The sequence below is a fragment of the Thermobia domestica genome, chromosome 18, assembly GCF_964235325.1.
Source record: "Thermobia domestica chromosome 18, izTheDome1.hap1.1, whole genome shotgun sequence".
Taxonomy (NCBI): domain Eukaryota; kingdom Metazoa; phylum Arthropoda; class Insecta; order Zygentoma; family Lepismatidae; genus Thermobia; species Thermobia domestica.
Window position 1 is genome coordinate 140279571 of NC_137471.1, and position 25497 is coordinate 140305067.

Sequence of the window (25497 nt, forward strand, 5' to 3'; positions counted from 1 at the left end):
TGACATATCGATGTTCGAAGGTGGTGGGTGAAAAAGTGACAGAACTTTTTTGATTACCTTAGAGTTAAACAAAAATTAAGCGCTACCGATATTATAGTAAATAAAAATCGTAAAGCTAAAGCGTTAACTATAATTTTAGACTATTTCTCATTACCCATACTGCGTACTGTCGTCTTATTAGTGTAATAATTAAAGCTTTATGAAAACATACTTTAGTATTAGTTTCATTTTAGTATGAGGTGTGATCAAAAAATACGGTGAATAATTTCATTAGAAAGAAAGTAATAAGCTTATATGGAAATTGATTTAATCTCCTTCAACATACTGTCCTTGGCTATCAATGTACTTATTCCAACATTGAATTGATAGGTGGAAGCATTTTTGGAAGCTACTTTTGGAAAGGCGTTCAGCTGTTCCGTCGTGGCTGTCTCAATGCCAGGAATGATATCAAAACGTCTTTTTTTTTTCTTTAGCACAATTTTGATTTTTGGGATAGCATGGTGCTATATCTGGATATTACCGTGGATATGGACGAACAGGAATTTTTTTCGGCCAAAAACTCACGCTATCAAATGCAAGGTGTGGGGAACGAATTTTGCACTCACATTTCTCATTTGCTAATCTGCTGTTAAAATGACGGATCAGTATGGATGTTTAGTTCTTTGAAAAGCACCAGAATAGTTATTCGCCTATTAAAACGAACAATTTTTGCATGTTTTCTTCTGCTTTTGTGGTTAATGGACGTCCCGAACGTTCCTCGTCTTCTATCGACTCATTTCCACTTTTAAATCGCTCATATCACTTGTAAACAGTCTTCAGAGTTACAGCATTATTGCCATACACCAATTTCAACATTTCACGAGTTTCTTTGGCAATTTTTTGCAAGTTGAGACAGAACTTAACGTTCATGCGTTGTTTGAAATCCATGACACGCAACACATTCGATAAACACAACCTCACTCTAGCAGCTCTGGACGTTGACTGACAAGTCACAACATGTTCCAACTTGACGCTGCCTGTCTCAACGGATTAGGCTATCGGACAAATTACATCAAATGGTTGTACCGTCAGCAGTTGCTGCGATAATATATTTAATTTATTATTAATCGCCGTATTTTTATCATACCTTGTAAGTGGCGTGATTATCTTACATCTTTATTTTTTATGTTTACTACTATTTTTTTTCTCTTTTCTCAGTACTTACGCATGAAGATAAATATACACTCTCCACATCATTTTGTCCACCTCAGTAAGAATTTTTGTTCGTTAATCGCTAGTAACGTTATACAATAACGTCGTGTTTTAAGACTTTCAATCCTTTTACTTTACATAGTTTATCAAAGGAAGTTTACATGAATTACAAATATCTCTCTTACCTCTCTACTTGCAGTATTTGTAATTATAGCACCAAAGGCAGGAACTGTCGCAGCTCGCACAGATCTGTTAAGTGAAAACAATTAGTACGAAATTAATACACACAGTTACTCAGCATTCAATACAATTCTATATGTATAAGTTCCTCATGACTATATTGTTAGAGTACGTACCTTTGGCGCGGAAAACTCGAATGTGTTCCCAGTGGAGGCTCACGTGTTTCGGATCTCTCATTAAGCTCTAGGTCCACGTATTATATAACCTCGTGGCCCAAAGACACGCTAAGCTCTGATATAATCAACCAATACAATTATATACAGTGATTGTGGTGGCTCAGTGGTAGTGCGTTCACCTCTGGTGCATGGGGCCCTTGGTTCGATCCCAGCCTGCGCCAAGTGAGCTTTGTGGTGGACAAACATCGTGTGCGTGGGTTTTCTCGGGTTCTACCGTTTCCTCCCACTTTCCTCATTCTACCATTTCATTGCATTTCTCATTATCATCGTCTCCTTTAGCCTAGCCAGTATAAGCGTGGGGCGTAAAACTTCAAGATTTCACTTCACTTTTACAATTATATGAACAAAGAACTATGTACTTATTTTTCCTTAGTGTTCCGTTCCTCAATTATTAATTTCCATATTATTCATTTTCTTGACATTTTGAACCCAAACTAGCTTCTTACTTTCGAGGATACAGAAGACTAACAAAGATTTTACTGTTTTAGTGTTTACCAAGATTCATCTGACTATTGCTCCATGCTCATGCAAAAATGATTTCATCAAGCATATCATCCAATTAAAGCGAATGTACAGTATCATCTTTTCCTGAACTGCTACCCCTGGACACTGACTATATCACCAGATTAAAAAAAAATAATAATAACAAATCACCAGATTAAAAAAATAACAATAATAATATAAGAGTATCGTCCGTTTGTTCCCAATTTGTTCGATACAACACTATTAAAGTGAAAATTAATTCACTTGTAATACCACCCTTCTATATCCCTCATACGCAATATCAAAACTACAAACTATTAAACATAGAAACAAGTATTATTTAATTCTCCTTTATGTACAACTCTTCTAACCTATTACGGATTCTTCAAAAAATCTGTTAAGCGTCGAATTTTCGCTTACAGCTGTCAACTTACCTATGTCTTGACAATACTGACAGCTATGTCAGCGAAAATTCAACGTTTAAAGTCATTTTTTGAACAATCCATGATAGTTTAGAAGACTAAGCTGAGTATCTTCTGAGTTTATTGATAAGAGTGATCTTCAAACGGTTCACATTACAAAAAAACGCTAATATTTCTTTTGTTCAATGACGTTTTCACAATTTATTGATAACATTTTACCGGAACCAGACGGATTAAATGCCGTCTCTTGTAATATGAGACTAACGGGTACAATCTGTAAAGGTTTGTGTAAACGCAGCGCAAAATTTGCGATTCCTCTTTGCATAACAGCTATAATGGCTTCTGCAATTTTCGCGTTGCGTTGTTATATGCAGAATTTCGCGAAGACTGGTACGGAATGACACAACTGGAGTCATACATGTTATCTACTAAGTAATTCAGTAAACATACCTATCTCAGGTTTCAGTACCAAAAACGGCGAGAATACTTATCTTGATGTTATTTTTAAGAATCATGTCCCTAACTTGTACTCTAGTTGTGGTAGAGTTTCTTGGGAAAAAGAATACGGAGCAAGATAGATACTGCAACCGATTTATTTTTATTAGCAAATCACACCCTCATTTTAAAATAGCCCTTATCCAAAACTGTACTATCGTAAACTAATTTCCATTTGAATATCTACATTGCCAAAACTTAATCTTATCTGAAAATATGTGTGATTAATTAACATTTTCTTCAAGTTATATATATACCATTTATTTATAGAAAACTTGTAAATATTTACGTTAATTTTTCTGTATTTCAGTGGCGTATTTACGATTTTGTTTCGGAGGGGCTATGCATACAATGGCATCATTAGTGAAGCAGGGGGGCAATTGCCCACCCGAGTTTGAGAATTAAATATAGTTTAATCGACTGCCTACTTATATATACTAGGAAAAAACGTGGGACTCATATGTCGGTGGACGATCTTACACACACTCTCACCCGAGGCAAATCTGAAATAACGTCCCTGCAAACACGTTGAATATTTGTAATCTCATTTCAACTTAACTAATTTCATTTTAGGAAAAATAATGAAATATTCAGTTTTATCTGTGTATGTTTTTACCTGAAAGAAAATGTTGAGACAAGTTGAAGCTGAAATATACTGACTGCAGTTTTAATGGCAAGAATTACAGACTGTGAATTTTATGTCAAAATTTAGCAGTGAATCTAATCTTTTATTCTATTCATAGCAGGAAAACGAAGCATCCTCTTGGCCTACCTATTTCCCGGGCTACTTATCCTCCCCCCCCCCCCTCTTGATTTTCTTTAATTCAAACATTTAAAAAATGAAATGAAATCTTTGAGTTTTACGTCCCACGGTTATGCCGGTTAGGCTAAAGGAGACGGTGATGATGAGTGATGAATGAAATTGTGAAATGAAGAAAGTGGGAGGAAACGGGAGAACCCCGAGAAAACCCACGAGCACGGTGTTTGTCCACCACAAAGTTCACTTGGCAGGGGCTGGGATCGAACCCGGGACCCCAAGCACCAGAGGTGAACGCTCTACCACTGAGCCACCGCGCCCCCAATTCAAACATTTACCTTTCTTTATAACTAAATGATGTAAATATTTCTTTGCTATAATAACTAAAGTTCCGATATGTTGATATCCATGCAAGTTGGTGTGAAACACAAGTTTCGCTTATCAACTTTTCTTAGTTTTGGTGTTACTGACGACGGCCGACTTGAATCACAACGTATGATAGGAGGAACGAAAGGAAGTAACAACTAAGAAAAAGAAACAGAAGAGTAAAATGGACGAAAGAAAGAAGAAAAGAATGCAGTTCTTACACGGAATTAAATTTGACAAATACAGTATTATTTCTGAACAAAGAGCATGGGAAAAAAATGGAAAGTCAATAAAATTCTTAAAAATGGTAAGAAAGATTGTTGTTGTACGTGGGATGCGAAAAACTAACAAATTTATTTCGGGGGTGGGAGAGTCCTTGAGCCCGATAACCCTTCCTCTAAATATGCCACTGCTGTATCTGTAAAGATTTCTAACACAACTAACTAACTAAATAATCTATTATTATTACTGGCTTTTTAATATTCTTACATTTCTTAATTTCATTCAAACTTTTAAATTTGTTCCCATCTTTCAAAACATTGATTAGAACAACATTCCTTTGCTGATAGACACTTACACATCGGGATCACTGGCTAATGTAACAAGAGCTGGTGCAACACGGTTTGTTAGTAAGGTTTCATCAACATTTCCAATTGCAGATATAAACAAAGTTGCTGATACAGAACGTACCGCTGGCCGCGGGTGAACAACTCCTGGAAATAATAAAGATACAATCATGATGTACAGATTGAATACCTAACAAGTAATATTTGATATGAACATCTACAACCAACACTTTTTCGTAAGTAAGACTCATAAGAATATAATTTATAGAAATACTTACATATGTTCCGTATATTAAGAATAAAAATATATGTATAAAAATATTACGTATGTTATACAATATTCCGTTTGTAACTTTAGCCCTTCAAATCTTCGTTAATAAAAGTGTGATAATCTACCGAAAATTATAGCATCTTTTGAGCAAGAAGGTCACTTTTATCTTCAAAAGAAGCACTTACTTGACAGGTTTCTTAAAATACGAGGAAGAATCAGAAACTAAGGCTACAAGATTACAATATTTCTGGAGTTACGTTTGTTATAGAGGAATGAGGAGTGTGCGGTAATTTTACTACATGGAGTTGGCAACTATGCAAAGTTTCAGCTACTCACCACCTACGGCACTAGTTATAGGTAAACACAAACGGCGACTCGTTTCGAAAACTGGTCTTACGAAGAAGTCCGTTCAGTTATTCGATTTCTGTGGGCGAAACGTGTAACCGCACCTGATAGAAGTTTACGGAGAAGCTATAATGTATCGTTAGCATGTCGCAGGATGGTGTCGAAAATTTGTGGCTGGTAGAGAAAACGTACCCGAAAGGAACGCAGTGGCCGACCCAGCACAACATTAACAGATTTGAAGCAGTTTTGCTGCGATATCATCGACCACCCTTCCTACAGCCCGAACCTCACTCCAAGAGACTTTTATCTATTACCACATTCTTGAAGGAGCACTTCAGAGGCCGTTACTTCGCTTCATATGAGGTGAAACACTTCGTAACAACCAGGCTGAACACGCAAGGAAAGGATTTTTACCAGAAGGGAATTTTCAAACTCATCCCACGATGTGACAAGTGCTTCAACCGATATGGAGACCATGTCAAAAAATAACTTAATGTATGTACTATCTGTTGACTGTGTTGGTTGTATGAAACAATATATACACGTTTCACTATAGGCTTTGTAACCTTACTTTCTGAGCACCCCTCATATGAAGAGAAATACAATTATGAACAAGTGACCAAACCTTAAGGTTAGGGCACACTTGGTAGTTCTATTCCGATTCTAGTGGCCCTACTATTACAGGGTGTTCCACGGAGAAGTGGTAATACTTTGGGAAATGGTAGTATGGGGGATCGGAAGCAAATAAGTTCATATGAACATTGGTCCGATTTTGAACAATAACTGAGATATGAACAGAAATAAAAATGCCGTCACTAAGATCAATGCACTTCGTGTTTTGGAAGTAAATGATTTCTTGAGGTAGACAGAGCTGCGCTATAGCTAGTAGGTAAACCATCGTGTTTCTTGACAATTACTGAACAGTAGTTTTGGGTCTCATACTTGTGAAAATGATTATCGATTATAAATGTTTCATACCAAGTTCAAAAGTTTGCCAACAGGTGGTAGCACACGCTTCAATTACTCATTGAAGTGTCACATCTAGAGTTGTGACAGTGTGTGTACCTGCAACATGTGCCCATTTGTGAGTTGCTGTGATTTGGGTGGTTTCCGAAGCATTTGACACACAGTTACCGTAAAATAGAACATACAGACACGAATGAGGAACATGTGGACATGAAGTTTGTGTACGGGTTTTGTAATGGAGGTACTCACGCGGCTATTTAAGAATACAGGACGCGTGTCTCATTACGCAGGACACGAAATAAAGTAGTTTGTATTAATACGTTTCGTGCAATGAGCGAATGTGGAACAGTTCCCAGTGCTAAGTGACTTCCGAACGTGAAACCAGGCAATCTGTGGAAGAACAATAGGAAATAATTGCCCTGGTGCAACGAAGTCCTATCATAAGAGCAGATGAATGTCAACACGTCTGGGTATCCCACGTACCCGTAAGTGGAAGATACTACATGCGGACTATTTGCATTCATCACCACCAAACGAAGCAGCTCTTACATCCTGGTAATTACGCTTCCCATCTTCAATTTTGTAATTAGTTACTACACAAGGAAGTACAACTGCCATACATTTTATTCAATGATAAGTCACCTTTACTAGTACTCATGTGATTAATAGCCACAATAGACGTACTTGGGCTCGGACAAATCCTAACTGAACCATTGTTACAGGGTACCAAGACAGATTTTCCATAAACATGGGATGTGACATGGTTAACATTTCTGTTGGCTCTTTTATCCTTCATAAATGCACATCGGTACCTTCATCATTACAAAGTGATTTGACGATGTTTCCACACAAGGTGAGACCTTATCTTAAAGTATGAGAGCATCGATTCATGCCATTGTTGATCATTGGAAATCTGAATGTTGCCTACCCTAATCGACGGATTCGTCATGCTAGTCTGTTTACTTGGCCACTTCATTCTCTTGACGTCACCCCTCTTTGATTTTTGTTTATGGGGGTGGATAAAACATGAGGTTTACCAGGAAAGGACGAATACAAAGAATTAACTGCAAGTTCGCATTATGAATGTTGCTAACTTAATCCACGAACATCATTAAGAGGTTCAGAGAGCAATACAAGAAGTCCTTCGACGCACTCAGAAGTGGCGGAATTTTTTAGTATCTGCTGAACCTGCTATATGGCATTTTCACCTTCTTCCAATCGTTCACGTCAGTACTAACCAGAAAGTGTTAAAATTGTATATTTCACCAACTAATTACCGCTACACTACAAATTAATGAAATGTCAATTAGTATTAACATGACTCTTTTAGTATTTACTTTCACAAGTCCCTTACATTTCCATGTTTTACATGATGTTACTGTTTTTGCTTCCGTTTTTCTACTTCATTTTTACTTATATATCGGTTATTGTTTAAGATAGAACCCATGTTCATATAACTTTTTTTTCCACTAGAATCATCCATATTACTATTTTCCAAAATACTGCCACTTCCTCCCGGGACATCTTCCATATGTAGACTGTTTACATTGATTAATAACTCATACGTTCTATACTTTTTTTAAAAAATTACCTTTTAATCACATAATACAACAATGATAAATGGTTGCTAAGTTTCTATTTTGTGAACTACTTTTTTTCTTTTATATTAATGAAAGAAGGAAACATTTGATTTAAGCCTATACTTTATACACCAAATCCTCCGTAAGTGTGAATTCAACAACATACAAAGATTGCAGAAGTGATTGACTGGACCGGGACTCGAATCTGGGATCTCTGGCATACCGTGCCGATACGTCAACCACTATGCCACCCGTCCGCTTCCTAGAACAGCCAAACACTCTCTCTTGAGCTCCTTCGTCGCTAAGCGATTAGCGTACGCGCCTTTGGCGTGGTAGACTCGGGTTCAATACCCGGCGGGAGCTCATGTGGTTCGGATTCCACGTTAATCAGTAGGTCCCGTCTTACATAGCCTCGCTACCGAAAGAGACATTAAACTCAACTAAACACCCTCTCACTCCTGTAGTCGGTGCTCTTCCCTCTGACCACATAGCTTTTCCACAGCCTGTACTTGGACAATCCAGTGTCCATATAACGTTAACGCAGCGTAGTGGTTAACGGATCGGCACAGTATGGTATGGAGATTCCAGGTTGGAGTTCTGGTCCAGTCAATCACTTTTTCACTCTTTGTATTTTTTTTTTCTTTCTTTCTTCAGATATCCCGACGGACCAGGATAAATGAGATCGGTAATATTCTTGCCGTTTCAGCTTTAGCAGCTGGTAAGTATAAATAACGAAGCAATTCAAAAGATTTGTTGTAGTAAAGAGCATGCCCCGATGCAGAAATTTATCACGAGAGGTCGAATGAAATAGAATGATAGTATTCTACTAAGGGTAAAGCAAAAAAATAGTCATTGCCTTGTAACAAAGTCTAACTGCGAAAAGTGAACATCAGAATGCTTCAGATATTTAACGAAAAGGTTAGGTGTTCATTGAAAGGACTTAGTGAAAGCAGTGTTTTACATAACAGTATACAAGTGGTTCAGTCATGATATTTTTCACTTAATATCAAAATCAGCAAGTTAATGTTATATTTTTAACATTCAATTCAATTTTCGCTGAAGACAAATAACGTGAACAATCATCTGCAATATTTCAAGGCCTACTCGGATTTCATCTTCTGACAGCAACAAATTGTGAATTTTACAAATTTTTATCTTTTCCTTATGTCTTTAATTTCTTGACAATTATTAGAAATGTACGCCTTCTGCAAATTTAGAAGAATACTTATGAACTTGAGAGAACATTAACGTAAAGAATTTCATACAATCGACTTACAGGTTCGATATTCCCAGCTAGCTAGCTTATAAGAATTTTCGAGTAATAAAAAATATAAGGTAAAATAACAATATATGCAATTCACAGTCGGTTGCCGCCAGAAAATGAAGTCTGATTAGGCTTTGAAATATTGGACATGATTTTCACAATACTATTATCGGGGAATGTAAGTGTTATAAATATTTGTCTCTTACATTTTTAAGTATTTAACTAATAATTTAAAATACCTTAGGTTACGAAAATAATTAACCATTCAAGATTCCATGTTTTGGAAATGGAATTCTTAATTATTGTCAGACAATTATGATCTAATTGTTTAAACACCCCGACGGATCATAAATGAATCTGAATGATGAATGAATTCGTGAAATGGGGAAGTACAAGAATACGGGTGAACTTTGAAAACTAACAAAGTGAAATTGTTTTATACACACATTGTTTTCATATAAATGATTAAATTACAATATCTGAGAAGTGACAGTAACAATCAGTTTGATAAATTGTCCAGATGGTTATGATAACAATAAATCAAGTTTGTTTTGCGTTTTATGCCATTATCTTTGTATGGTACGCTCGTCGCCATTTGCATCAGACATAATGCACACGAATAATAGTTCTGAAATATAATTACCATTTTTCTTTAATACATTATATTAAATGTTGGCATGAACCAATTGTCACATTGCCTGAAACATTTAACACAGTTTGAATAGTATAAACTTGAATTGAATTGGTAATAAGTAATGAATTATTTAATTATAATTGTAAAGAGAAGTGATCTTCAATTGTTTTTCTAATCATCTTGTTTCAAAGAATTATTTGTATGTTTTCCAATCTTTACAGTGAACTTCAGTATTCTCCTAATTAATTGTATCTATGTAGACATTTGTTAGATGTAAGAAATAAAGAGCTTTAAAACACTTGTAAAAATTGAATACAAAACGAGTACTCTCGTTCACAATCACGTCCCAACCTTAACCCCCTACACCTCGAGATATTGTTCTTGTTCTAGAACCACTATTGTGGTTCAAAATATTAGTTGCTGCAGCCATTAGCCATGTCAGCTATTACACTATAAATTGTTATAAAGTTTAAAATTGTTTTAACCAAATTCATATGCACTATAGTTTGTAAAATAAAATGGCGCAGACACATTGCCCGAAATCGCCCGTGTTAAACTAGTTGTTCTTCAGCTATGAGCATTGCAAATATTAATACTATTATCATCAAAAATGTCCATTCAGAAAGAATTTGTATCACACTACAAAAGAACTAAAAACGAACATTTGTATAAAAAATAAAACTGAATTAAACTGGAGTTCGAGATGGCTGTCCCTACATCGACGCCATATTACCTCGAACCCCCTACACCTCGAGATATCGGAAGGAAGAAAAAAGTAGTTCACACTATAGAGGCTTAACATTGTTGTATTAACATCTATCATTGTTGTATTGTGTAATTAGAAGGTAAAATTTTGACCATGTATAGAATGTATCAGTTATTAATCAATGTAAACAGTGTGCATATAGATGATGTCGAAACAGTGCTTCTCCTATCAGATAATCGATCCATAATTTTACATTATTATTGTTGGTTAACTATCTGGAGTTGAACTTTTATATATATATATATAAAGCATCAATGTTGAATGAGGCCAGATCTACTATGCGAAGTGGAACATTAACTGTTATTCAGGCTTCCATTATTCCCAAAGGAAAACGAAATGGGAAATAACGTGCATTAACTATTTGTTCACGAAAAGACAATAATACAGTATGCGGCTAAACAAACAGTACTGAAATCATACCGTTGACATTTTTGTACAACATAGTGAAACATACGAAATGTAGTCAAACGGATGTTAATTAAACGTTACTGGAACGACCGAACAAATAACCAAATCTTCTCTCTTAATTCTGGTATAGTAGTGCAGGGTTATCTGCTCGGAAAAATTGCTTTCTTCAGCATATCCCGTATGTAGGCATCTGGACTCATGAGGTCAGGAGGGTGGGAAGGATATGGAAAATCCGTTTCACTGGAATCAAGCGATGTCCAAACTCTCGTGGGCAGAAGGATAAGTGACTCACTTCCAGTGTAGACAGTAGCTCCGTCTTGCTGCATCTATTGCTGTTGTAACGACAGACTTTTGGGGCGCCAAAAACCGCGCAAATCATGCACGAATGGGTCAATAATCAGTTGTCGATTGATGTAGCTATCAAGGTACGCATGGCTTTTATCACTCAACCATATGTTGCTAATGAAATCTTCATCTTCGTATGCCTAGCTCCAGAGCAATACATTACACCCGCAGTGAGATGCTATCCCACACCGTATAAGCGGAAATAGTGGTCGACAATAAACGCCTTCTTCTTTGTTGAGTAACATTATTTTCGCGCTAACTTCACACTACGCTAGTCCACACCAACTAAGCACACAAGTGGCGCTTATAGCTCATACCATATTGTACTGCGCGCCATACGGTATGCGAATTTCAGTACTGTTAGTTTTGCCGCATACTGTAGTAATATTAAACATCATCTAACCAAAAAAAAAATGAGTAAATCAAACCTCTGAGTGTATCTTAGATAATAAGCATATACACAAATAATTAAAACAATTAAATTGCGTTGTAGACGATTTTTTTTTCTCAATTATATATACTGCATTTATACTCTTACTTTCTCCGAGTATAATATTCTTTCGTTTTTTCTTAATTTTTGAAACAGATGAATAATCGACCCCTTAATAAATTTCAGGGCCAGCATTTGCCCTTCCTTTTTCAGTTTGTGGTAATTGTTGCAAGATAACAATGCGTTAATAGCTACCGGCTTATGGCAATGTAAACAACAGAAATAAAAGAAGATCACTGAATGATGTATGATTGACTATGTTCAGTTTTGATTGGTTACGTATAATTTCTACTGTTTATTACGATGTTTACATTTATAGTTTGATAATCTCGAAGACAAAGCCAGGCTTCTTGTTGTCTCATCCCCTGAAAACGGAGCATAGCTTCAAACCTTATCTTCACCTTCTTTGGGCTTACATCTATCTAACGTGAGTCTTCGAATAGCCACTGCCCTACGCTTAGGAATAGATATCTGCGAGGCACACTGTTGCTCCACATGCAACGCCCATGTAGATAGTAGAGGATTACATGGCTTACCATGTAAAAACTGTGCTGGCAGACTTTCACTACATACCAGTGTAAATTATACAGGGTGTCTACTGGAATACCACAAAGTAAATTCACGACTTTTTCATGACTTTTCATGGCCTTTTTGTTCAAATTTTCATGACCATGGCGATAAAAATTTACCATTAGTAATAAAAAACCCCTACCATCAGTGGTGCATCGGTTAAGATGAAGATCACATTATGTTCTTATTTTTCTAATGTACATAATGTCGATTAGCTGACAACTAATTTTAAAATGCAAGAGCAATTTAAAAGGCAGTAAACAAATTTTTAATTGCGGTTCAAGTATGGGTTTAAGGCTTACCAGGTTCTATAGATTTAAAAATTCTTGTGAACAGTCCCGTTACATTCAGCTAGGTTTTTTATCTGCATTTTATGTACTCTGAATTCTAAATTTATAATTTTCGTTTACAAGAAAAGACTGATTACGTAAATAACCAATTCTTTTCCATCGTGTCATATTTGAAATTAGCGTGCGTAAACATACTGATAAGACCTACTGAATTTGTTCATAATGGAACCTTCATCCTGGATGGGGTCTGATGCCTTCTTTCTTCTCTTTTTTCAAGGGTACTTTTACAAATATTTTTTTCTCACAGTCTGCATACTAGTATCACATCAAAACTTAAAAAAAGTGAACACAAAAATAGACATCTTGACAACTGTTTCAGTACATGCAGTATGAGGTATAAAAGTATGAAGTATAAAAATATACTCTGAGATTTCAGATTTTCATGACCAGTTGGGTAAATAAGGACTTTTTCATGGCTTTCATGACCACTAATCAAAATACATGACTTTTTCATGACTTTCATGATTTTCATGACCAGTAGACACCCTGTTATATCATTCTGAGAGTTCTCATTTCAGCAGGCGTTTCATCACTGAGAGAACCAAATGGATGCAGCCGCAATGACGGAAAAAGACCTAACGGAATGACGTTAGTGCCATGGAAAAAAAGGAAGGCGCTTGTTTGAGATTTTACCTGCAGACACTTTGCTCCCTCACATGTACCAGATACATCGACTTGAGGAAGACTAGCACCAGCCAGAAAAAAAGCCGAGAAAAGGAATAAATATATCAAGCTATTGGATAAATATTTGTTACAATAGCAATTGAATCAAGAGGTTCATGGGGCAAAGAGAGGTTTAATTTCATCAATGAAGTTGGCTCCAACGTATATCGCTAAGATCGAGACATACCTAAGCTAGAGCATTTCTCATACAAAGCATTAGTATAGTCATTCAACGATGGCATGTATTAGGCATTTTGGAAACTTTGCCAACTGGAAAAGAATTGGAAGAAATCTTCCTTTATGGGCTATGCGTGATAAAATTTTCGTCAATTAACATTAACAACAATAATAATAATAAGAAGAAGAAGATGAAGAAGAAGAAGAAAATTGTTAATAAATATAAATTTGAATGTTACAAATTTGAATGAAACCGTAAGTTATGACAATACTTCATATTTTGAACATTTGTTTTTCATGTTTTCTTATTTCTTTTCTTCATACTTTACCTCTCTCTACTTGTGCTTAACTAACTGTTAAACACAATTCTGATTCTTGCTGCACAAATACAATTATATGTATATATAATTCAAAATTTAGGAAGGAGTTATTCTAATTTTTATAGTTTTATTTATATCAGCTTCCATGGGAAAATATAATGGCATTAAAGTACTCATTTAGTTTTTACAATTTGTACATGTTTTGTTCGGTGTCTGAGTACATGGCTTGTTTTGTATTAAGATATCTATAGGTCATTAGATCTAACCAGTATATTCAGTATAGCATATGTAACAATAAAAACATGTTTAACGCAGAAAAAAAATCCTTATTCAACGTTTCCTCGAAATAGTACATTGTGCCTACATAAATAATTCCAGAAGCCGTTACGATTAGTGAAGACACAAAAATAATTCCAGAAGCCGTTACGATTAGTGAAGACACAAAAATAATTTCAGAAGCCGTTACGATTAGTGAAGACACAAAAATAATTCCAGAAGCCGTTACGATTAGTGAAGACACAAGGACTAAGAAACAGAAAAAAACTTATAGCAGAATGTTATTAATAGCACAATGGTAAATATGTATCCAATAAACGAAGAACTAAACTCAGATTCTCTGTCAGTTCAGTGATTTTTTTTAGTTTTAGCAAACTTATCATACAAGATGTGATCAAAAAGTACGGTGCATGTAGTTGCACAGTACCATCTATCGATGTTGTATTCATTTCAACTAATAAGCTCGGCGCCTAAACCATTGGTACAGTCAGTGTCAAGTTTGAACAAGTTGTGACATGTTAGTTGGCTTCCAGGAGTAGAAGAGTGAGGACTTGTTAAGAGTATCTGTCGCGCGCAAACATTAAGTTTTGTTCTAAGCTGCAAAAAAGTGTCAAAGAAGCTCATGAGATATCAAAATTGGTGTATGGCGATGAAGAAGTGGCATTAAAGACTTATTTTACAAGTGGTATTACCAATTCAGAAGCAGCAAGGAATCGGTTGAAAACAAGCAACGATCGAGACGCGCTTCGATGTCAAAAACAGATGAAAACGTGCAACAAGTGGCACAAATAAATGTTCAAACAGGCGAATGACTATTCAAGAGCTTTCCGAAGAGCTAAACATCTCGTATGGATTCGTGAAAAGTATTTTAATAGCCGATTACATGGGCAAACGGCTTCCTTCTTCACCGCTAAAACGCGCCGTGCCACATCTTATTTTGGAACTGCGAGTTTTCTGAAAAATTATTCTTGTCTGTCCACATTCGCTGTGCTCTCCAGATACAGCACCATGCGACTTCTGGTTCTTCCGAAAACTTAAAACCGTGCTTAAAGGAAAATATTTTGACACCATTCCTGACATTGAGAGGGTTACGACAGAGCAGGTGAACGCCCTTCCAAAAGAAGTCTTCCAGAAATACTTCCAGTCATGGATTCAACGTTGGGACAAATGCATTGCTAGTCAAGGTCAGTACTTTGAAGGAGATTAAATCAAATTCTATTTAAGCTTATTACTTTGCTTCTAATAAAATTATTCACCGTATTTTTTGATCACACCTCGTAAATCAATTTTATAAGCCCTACTATCCTTCAAGGGTGCCCATGTTATGGTTTCCAGGGGGGGGTATAAGCGACGCTTCAAAAATAGTTTCAAATTTTAAATTCTATTGGATTTTTGATATTCTGAAGTACAATTTCCTCTAAAGGGGCAAGCGCCCCACCTTTCCCCCCCCTGATGGGCGCCCTTGCTATCCTTGATTCTAAACGGCAAAGAAAGATTCATTTCGACAGAAAAAGGTACTGCAATTGGGCAGAAGTTAGTTGGTTCTTGGATAAATGTTATTAAATACATTGACCAGTCAAATAATTTCATATAAATACTACATTTAGTAATTTGTAGTAAAATTTACAATATAATATTTATTTGTAGCAAAATTTACAATATAACTGGGAAATATTCTAGTGTGGTCTTACCTTCCCATAAAGAGGCCATGATCATTTCTTGCAACTCTCGATACTGGCAGCAACCTCTCACCGTTAAGTCCAAAGATTCCACAGGAGCACCACACAGAGGAAGAGTACAAAGGAACCTCTTAAAAGCTATACTTATTTCATTTACACTTTCATCCTGTATTTAAAAATAAATAAATAAATTAATTAATTTATTAATAAGCATTTTGAGATTATAAGGTAAGTATAATTACATATGGAATATATGCAATGATAGTGCACACATATCTTTAGAACATATTGTCACAATCCCTAGCTTCGTTTAGAAATTCGGCTTCAAAAAGTTGGTTTCTCCATATTTTGGTAAATGCATACATCTGAAATTCGCAAATCCGTGTGCATGTATCGGCTGCACGCGGTAGTTTCAGACACATTTCTTCCAAATATACCCATGAAATGAGGCTACACTTTTGAACAGAAAAAAGTAATGCTCTTAGTAATATAAAGTGTATATAGAGATAGTGGACACTGGAACTAAAACACCTGGTAAAAGCCATAATTTGTATTTAATAAGGTGTTGGGGCGCCTTTGGCGTCCAGTACAGCAGCAACACAACGTGGAAAAAATTGATAGAGGTCTTTCACTGTTTGCAGAAGGATTATCCGTCATTTCTCTTGAAGTGCAGTGACAAGTTTAGCAAGTGCACGTGATGGAGGGAAAAGCTTCCTCACTCGATCCTCTAACAAACCCCATACAGGCTAAATAATGTTGAGATCCGGCGGTTGAGTGGGCCATGGCAGATTTTCAATCTCACTGTCATGCTCATCGAACTACTCTATGACAAGTTTAGCAGTGTGAATGGAGCAGTTATCATCCTGGTACATTGCACCACTGTCCAGGAAAAGTGTGTTCGAACCATACATTGTAAATGGTCCTATAGTCCTTGGCAGTGACAAGACTTTCTAGAACAATTAAGGGGTCCAAAGTCTGTCATGATATTGCACCCCAAACCATCACGAATCCGCCTGCATGTTTGAGTCTAGGTACCAAGCAGTCTGGGTTGTATGCATCAAAGAGGCTTCTCCAGACAATTTCCTTGTTGTTTCGAGAAAAATGTTGCTGGACTCATCCGAGAATATGACACAAATCCGTTTTAAGTCATTCAACGTCCAGGTTTTACGCTTCTGGCATCACTGAATCCACTTTGCGGCATTTGTGCTACTGATGAAAGGTTTCGGTGTCGCAACCCTGCTTGGATGTTGGCCTTTGCAGGTATCGACGAACTGTTTTCGTGCAGATTCTGTGAGGTGTGTATTTTCTTCTGCGGTGACTGCCGATGCAAAGATTTCCCGTATTCGTGCAACAATTCTAGTCAATAGTCCGAAGTCCCTTTCAGACAACCTTCGTTTTCTCCTGCAGTTGCTACTCCTGGATGTGATTCGTTCTTGTTCATAGCCACATATCGTCCTGGATATTGTAGCTCCTGGAACGTCACTAAGTATTGCAGTTTTGAACACAGATGCACCTGCTAGACGATGCGCCTACGATCTGCGCTCGTTTGAAGTCGGATATGTCTTGATAGAGACTGAACTCTTTTTTTTTAATTTTCTTTGGGTTAAAAAGCGTGTGTATTTTCTTTAACTAAACGAAGTTTTCTGCTTTTGCCAAGGTATTATTTTGCTCTGAAACTAAAATTACATTAAGTAATGGAAAAGGATCTGAATATTTCAAACAGTAAACAACAAGGTGTGTTGGGAAGACTTCATTATTCCTTTTTTTTTTTTTTCCTTATGATTTCTCCTCCTATAACTTCGAACGCGTTGTTGCCAAACTCATAATTTTAAGGGACTTTCGGCAAAATTCACGTGCGCAATTATATTTTGGAGAAGTATATAAAGGATGTCTAAAAACAGTTAAGAAAATCCATATCGACGTTTAGCAAAACTGTGTATAACCCTGATACGTTTAGAAATGGGTAGACCAGTTATTCAAGCAGTGGAGCAACAGTGGTCAGGTGTTCATGGCGCCTGTGCAGATTATTAGGCGAAGTTGAGTGAGCGATGTTTTCTGTACCTCTACAAGTGTTTGGAGTTTGTGGTTTCAGGACCAAATGAATGTAAAGGAAAAGCAAATGTACACCATTAAGGTTGGTTGTCGACTGAAAATAATGTAAGATAACTTTCCTATCTTCTGCAAAAAGATCTACACGTTAACATCGTCTTTATTCTCAAAGGTAAGAAAGGTTTCTCAATCAAAATCAGAGGCCGCGGTTGCTCAATGGTAGAGGGTGCACCTCTGGTGGATGGAGTCCTTGGTTCGATCCCAGCTCGCACCAAGTGGGCTTTGTGGTGGACAAACACCGTCTAAGTGAATTTTCTTGGGGTTCTCCCGTTTCCTCCCACTTTCTTCATTCCACCATTTCATACATTTCTCATCATCACCGTCTCCTTTAGCTTAGCCGGCATAACCGTAAGACGTAAACCTTAAGGATTTCATTTTTAAAAAATCAGAATCAGCTGAAAAATTCATGTTGACTGCATTCTTTCATTGTCAAGTTCTGATTTATCAACACATTGCTTCCCCCAAACCCCATAATAACAGCTGATTATTACACAAGAGTGATGCAGACATTGAGAAAACACGTGTCATGAAGATAATGGATGTGTCACGCACGAAAACCAATTAAGTGTTGCATCATGGTAACTCCAGATCACATATGGCCAATACAGTTATTTCTTATTTACAGGAACTGAATGTGACAGTATTGACGTAACCTTCATATAGTCCAGATGTATCACCATGTGTCTTTCGGCTACTTCACAATTTAGAAAAGCACTTAACGTGGAACAAAATTTGTGGTTAATCAAGACATCATAATAGCTTATGAGGAGTCTTAGACAGCATTCCATAAAATGAATTTCAAAAGAGGTTTGAAAAGTGACAGAAATGCTGAAACACTTGGATTCGACTGAATAGAAAGTACTTTGAGAAAAATGATCATTTCATTCATCATTAAGGTACAAATCGTTTTTCTTTCAACGTTTTCTCAGTTATTTTGGGACACCTTTTACACTTGCTCGATTTTCAGATTCAGTGAATCTCGGACCAATTAATTCAGTTCTAATTCGGCGAATTAACTAGAAGTTTTCAAACAAATAGTATGTATTGCAAATTACAGAAAATATACTTCAGAACTCAACACTTTAAATTTCTTAAAATCGGAAACATTCCGCATTTGAATATTCTAACGGAATGCAATCTTTCCAACTTTATAAAGCAAAATTACGTATTTAATAGATGAATAGGTATTAAATATTATTTTTGAATAGTTATAATAAATTTAACAAGCACTAGATATTTTATTAAAGAAAGTCGATGGAATTTACATTGTAAGTTTCTAGTCTATTGCAATCAAACCTCCAGAATTCTCCATATAGTCAAAATACACACGGCGTTTTAAAGCAACACCGACAACGTTTGGGAGGTGATTCCTGACACCATGATAAGACAGAAAGTATGGATCAAACTGAGTGCACAAATACTTCCTTTCGGAATTACAGGCTGCCGAAAGCATAAAAAAATGAACTTTAAAGGTCCATAGTTCTAAAACTACGGGACCTACCGTAGTCGGGTCAAGACTTCACTTGGGAACTAATATGTGCGCTATCCAAAAATATGTTTCAGGTTCCAAAGGTACTGACACAACAATTTTATAGAGGGAGTTTGGTTACGGGCATATAATCTGATGTACTCACCAATTACCTCTATGCAAATCGTTGCGGAAGTACCATAGAATTCTGAAACATGGATATTTGGATAGGGCATATACTAGTTCCTAAATGAAGTCTTGACCTACTATTGCAGGTCCCCTAGTTTTGAAGATATGGACTTTTAAAATTCAATTTTTTCATGTTTTCGGCAGCCTATAACTCCGAAAGGAAGCATTTGTGCACCCAGGTTGGTCTATACTTTTTGACTTATCTTGGTGTCAGGAATCACCTTCCAAACGTTGTCGGTGTTGTTTTGAAACACCCTGTACTTATCCTACGAAATTTTTACTATATTTCACAAAATTTAACATTTTGATGAACAAAATTTAACAATTAAATTGACCCATACAGACAAGTAAATACCATATGAATATTTCAGGATTCACTAAACTACTTTCATGCTGAATTCTACATATGTCTTTAATCATTTTAGAATTCCTTATCTTGAGCATAAATATACCGTATTGGCCTGAATATAGTACGACCTTGAATATACTAAGACCTCAATATTTTTAGATCGAAAAATAAAAATACCTAACATACAATATTAAACATTATTTGAAAATATTACATAATGGAAATCTTCCTAAGTTAAAGCTCTTTCTAAGATATAAATCCATCTTTATTGCATCATCTTCTGATGGTGGTTATTCTATATTCAGTACTCTGGTCCTACACTTAGATCGATTTCAGTATCCTATGGAAGGATAGAGAAAAATAACATTACGAGAAAATTTTAGGCGTCAACCAAGTCGAACCATAACATGACGTTATTACCATTACCTATTCCCTACATACCTCTGACTTTGATTTATCACGCAGCGGCATGGGACGGTAAGAAGCGAATATATATTTCTTAGCTCCCATCGTAAGCATACGGAGCTTATAGTTTCACTCCAGTTGTTTGTGTGTGTATGTGGTACTTTATTTTTCGGTAAATACTGGGCAGATTAAAACGAACTTAGTAGGCAAGTAGCCCATCATCTAAGGAATAAAGATCGCTATACGAGGGGGATTAGATAAGTTTCCGGCCTAACATAGTAAATGAACTCATATTCCAGAATACTTATAGTATGTTATGTAACTATATTTTAGAGGATATTGTGCAAAAAAAAGAAAGAAAAAAAGAAAGAAAGAAAGAAAAAGAAAAAAGTAACCGTAAATGTATTTGAAATACTTCTCTTGTTACAGGTTTGAAGTGACCATGGCGGAGCACATTGTGACTTTTTACCAAATGTAAGAAGAGAGTAGTCATCAAATATCTCTTCTGAAAAAATATGGCTGCGAATTTCGATGAATTGACACAGACATTGGCCAATGAGTGTCTTTAATATAGCAGAGTGAAATCATGGGTAGCAGAATTCAGGGGGGCAGGAGGAACACCGAAGATGAGGAGAAGTGTGGAAGACCCAGAACACTGGTGACCGTGGAAACTGTGGATATGATCCTTGCAGACAGGTGAATTGTTTTATCACGTATTGCAGAACCTTAGGGATCAGGTGGAGCGTGTATATTACATTGTGCATGAAGAACTTTGTATGAAAAAATTGTCGTAAAGTAGGCGCCCAAACTCCTCACAGCTGATTAGAAGCGGACAAGACGGGACTAAACACAAATTGTGTTGCGCCGTTTTTCAGCGAGTGCTTTCAATTTTATTAAACAAGTTGTTACTGTCAATGAAACGCAATTATACAGAGTGGGGCAAATAAAAGTGGCAGGGAGAACAAGGAAACACAGCACAGGTAAGGAAATAGTTCGCTAACCTGCTTATAGCAGATGTTGAAAATAACCACCATTAATCTCTTGAATGGTCACATGAATAAAAATGAGCACAATTTCAGCTGTTTGAACATGTTTCGGAATGTTTTTCGCCTTGTTCAAAACAGATCCCGTTTGACGCTCTTTTCTGACCACTCGTTGCATTGCACTCTTTGCTGGCACTTTGACACCATGAAATTCATGAGCAAACTCTTTCCACGATTTTTTTTTTTTTCACGTAACTTCCCACAAGGAACACCCTCTGCTGCACTGTGCGTACCATCTTCACTTCTGCAGTGCTCAACTCACACTGACACAGCCCACACTAAAATCTGAACCGGTGGTGTGCGCGTCACGTGGTGTAGTTTCATGCATACATTCACGTCCAATCATATACCTCGTCCGGGTCACTTTTACTTGCCCCACTCTGTATATGTATGATCCCGTGACCAAAACTCAGTCTATGCAGTGGTGACATAGTGGGTCACCAAGGCTGAAAAAAATGTCGCAGAGAAAAATAAGCTGGGAAGTAATGGGTATCATTTTTTGGGATTGTAAGGGGTTTAATACTGAGCGAATATTTGAAAAAAGGCACTACATTTAATGTTGAAAGATATCTGAACCTGCTGGAAAAACTGCATACAACATTGAAGAAAAGATGCGAGGAAAATCGTCCGAACGAATCGCCTTCTTGCAAGACAATGCTCCTTGCCCGAAAGCAGCCATCCGATGCACAACCTGTGTGAACTTATTCCAGATCTGGACCCTCAGACTATTATCTTTTCCCAAAACTTAAGATGCACCTGGAAGGAAGTAAATTTAGAGACCCTAATGACGTCATAGTAACTGCAGAGGCATGGTTTGCAGCACAAGACAAAATGTTTTATTGTCATGGGATAGAATTGCTGCAGGATCGTTGTATTATGTGTGTCAACTAATAAAATGCTATCACTTTGTACCTGGCATCATGATTTCATTCCGAGACCAGAAACTTATCTAACCCCCTCGTATTTCGTAGCCGAGTTTGCTGTATCCGGTGACCGAGCTTTGACAGAAACAGGTTCGATTCACCTTCTATATGGCACTTAATTTCTCGGTAACTACACGCTGGATCTGAACTAAATTTGGTGGCTATTGTAGAAGGAACAAAGAACACTGTATTTGTGGCCGAGCTCAGCCAGGGACATGCTCGAGTCAGCAACAGAGGCTCGGTTCCACAGCACTGAAAACCGGGAACTTCTGAGTTCAGTTCACTGACAGTGTTCCCGTTATTAGGAAACTGTTTTCAAACTAAAAAATATCGTACTATATTCGGGCTAATACGGTACCTAGTACAAACGCAATATAGAGCTAATTTGAACGCTTACCAAGGATAAAGAAGTAAGAATACCAACTAAATAGACTGGAATTACAGCAAATGAAGGCCACTTCTTCTCTGTGTGGAAGATTGGTAAAGATTCTTCTAAATCTTGTAGGCACTGAGAAAATATCGGCTTCACCTGAAATTAAATTATATATATAACAAAAGGATATTATATATATATATATATATATATATATATATATATATATATATATATATATATATATATATATATATATATATGCATATACAGGGTTGAAATAAAGAAATCTCGAAATGGGAACACGAAGAGAATCACCAAAAAACACCGAACATGACCGCTTTGTATGTGTATCAATATGGTATCATTACTTTTATTTCTGGTCATTCATTTTATATAAATACATAATTATAGAACTTAATGAAAATTTTAACGGATTAAAATTAAAAATTAAGGCCATGAAAAATAATTGATACTTAAAAATTGCTGGGGAAAAAATAACGCTTAAAATTTCAGACTTAACTAATTAAAATTACAGATAAAAATGATAATAAACATCTGAAACAATGGAAATCTTAATTTAACATTGTCCTTACCTTTTCTTTGGTAAAAGCTCTTCCAAAACCCAAGCACAAATAATGGAAGAAAGCAATCAAGGAAACAAGAATTTCCTCATCCTGAATGTCTATCTCCTTCTGTATTTCCAATAGTTTCGGAATCCTAAAAAAAGAAACAAACACTCAAACTAAATACGAATGTTACTATCTGATAACATCTAGCATTGGTACATTTACCGAGGTTGATAGGCTTCGTTGTAGATGAGATGCAGAGGACAAAGTACAGTGCAGCGCAGAAATGTGGAAGTGGTACCATTGAGACAGTAGTGAATGATCAATTCGTTAGTAAAGTAATCGTACTGTGAGCAGTCTAATGGCGCCGAAAGTGAATCGATCCTGTGAAGGCTGCATTATGGCACTATTCGAAGCACGCTTCAGTTCTCCTAGCATAGTTAAATACTGTCACGAAGAGGAATTAGTTTTTGAGTGTTCCACTGTGAATGTCACAGTGCGACGATACGCAGTGCACCGTCCCCGCACTTTGAATCACTGATTGAACTACATCTGAAATGGACCACATTGAAATTGACACTACTGTGAGCCCGAGAATTCACAGAAGGTTGCTATGGTAACGCAGTTCCGTGTTTTCAAACCAACTATTTCCAAAAAAGTTACGTCTAAAGGTGACTCACAACGTGAATGTGAATGACCTGATAGCCAGCTATGTCGTGCAACGTAAAATGAATTGCAGAAAGCTGAACGTAGGCCCACAGCGGCAAATCAGAGGAAGTTTGTCGTCATCGTAGACGACGCATGGATATATCTGACCGATTGTGGAAACGCTCGAGTAATTACATACAGAAGTGTCGATGCACAAATACGAAGAAATTTCGTTCGTCAGTACACTGGGATTTATAAACGTGATTCATAGTTGTGGTCAGATTTTCTTATACATATAGGAGAAAAATTAAAGGTACATTGCATTGCCAATAATGTGTGAATTAATGCTGCGTATTACCATGAACATATTTTGATAGATATTTATAAGTGAATTCCCATACTGTATTGAGCAGACTTAGCCGGGTAGAACTGCATCAGGATAAGGCACTCACTCACACAGCCAAATCCTCCCTGGCATTCCATAGACGGATGGAAGCTAGGACGGGATTTATATGATGAGTCTCGATACCATACCTCGATATTAGACTACTGGTGCTCTCGATTTCTAAAACGCAGCCTTAAGGTAGGCACAGTTTCTGACCTCTGAAAAACGCTTTCAAAAGGAGAGGAACAAAATACCCTTTGCACATCTGCAAAGAAGTTGAGCAAACGTCAAATGCTGGTAGTCATCCAGAATATTACCGGTAGCACGCATATTTTTACTAGTATTGCTATCTTATTCGAACAACTTTTTTGATAATTATTCAAGCAATTATCCGAATATTGACTATGAATGTTTGAATAATTTTAACAGCAATATAATAGTGGTGATAATAGTTTTGTTGTTTTCTGTGACCGCGTTTTATCTGAGTTGAGATACGTTGGATACATGGCTAATATCATAATCACAACTAACCCGATAGATACAACAGCATGAAGTACTTACATTGCATTCTCAGGAAGTTGCGCAAACTACATGACTCGATCTGATGCGAAGGAGGATACATAATCTGAGGGAAATTGGGTACCAGAACGCCAACCTTATTTAAATTGTTTTGTACAGAGTGCTCATTCTCATGTACTATTCCAGTTTGGAAATAAAGTTCAAAAATAGCTTTCAATACTTATAGTTTTTCCAGTCTACCAAGGGGGCCGCGGTGGCTCAGTGGTAGAGCGTTCTCCTCTGGTGCTAGGGGTCCCGGGTTCGATCCCAGCCCCCGCCAAGTGAACTTTGTGGTGGACAAACACCGTGTGCGTGGGTTTTCTCGGGGTTCTCCCGTTTCCTCCCACTTTCTTCATTCCACCATTTCATTCATTACTCATCATCACCGTCTCCTTTAGCCTAACCGGCATAACCGTGGGACGTAAAACTCAAAGATTTCATTTCATTTTTTCCAGTCTACCAATTTCTTGTTGACCCTGAAGAGTTTTCATTGATGTTTAGAAAGAAATCTGCACTCGGTAGTACTATTTTGTAAATATCTTCATTCATTTTCTATTTTCTAGTAAATTTCTCTGTCCTTTTTTACTCAACGAAGAGTACAATTAATACACTTGAAACCCACTATATTGGAAATATTGATTACTCAATCCAATAAAAATTCAATCTTAGTTTATATTC

The 25497-nt window shown here is 36.7% G+C and overlaps 1 protein-coding gene across 1 annotated transcript in view; it reads right to left on the reverse strand.

The window, feature by feature from the left end:
- The window catches only part of LOC145675606 (RAB11-binding protein RELCH homolog), a 107921-nt gene that overhangs the window by 19300 nt on the left and 63124 nt on the right, over positions 1-25497 (reverse strand). Inside the window, exons 14-18 of the mRNA XM_081746142.1 lie at positions 23256-23379; positions 22684-22815; positions 15813-15966; positions 4708-4843; positions 1377-1440 (exon numbers count right to left, since the gene is read on the reverse strand). Of these exons, the coding sequence (XP_081602268.1) occupies positions 1377-1440; positions 4708-4843; positions 15813-15966; positions 22684-22815; positions 23256-23379 (610 nt within the window). The remainder of the gene's footprint in view (positions 1-1376; positions 1441-4707; positions 4844-15812; positions 15967-22683; positions 22816-23255; positions 23380-25497) is intronic.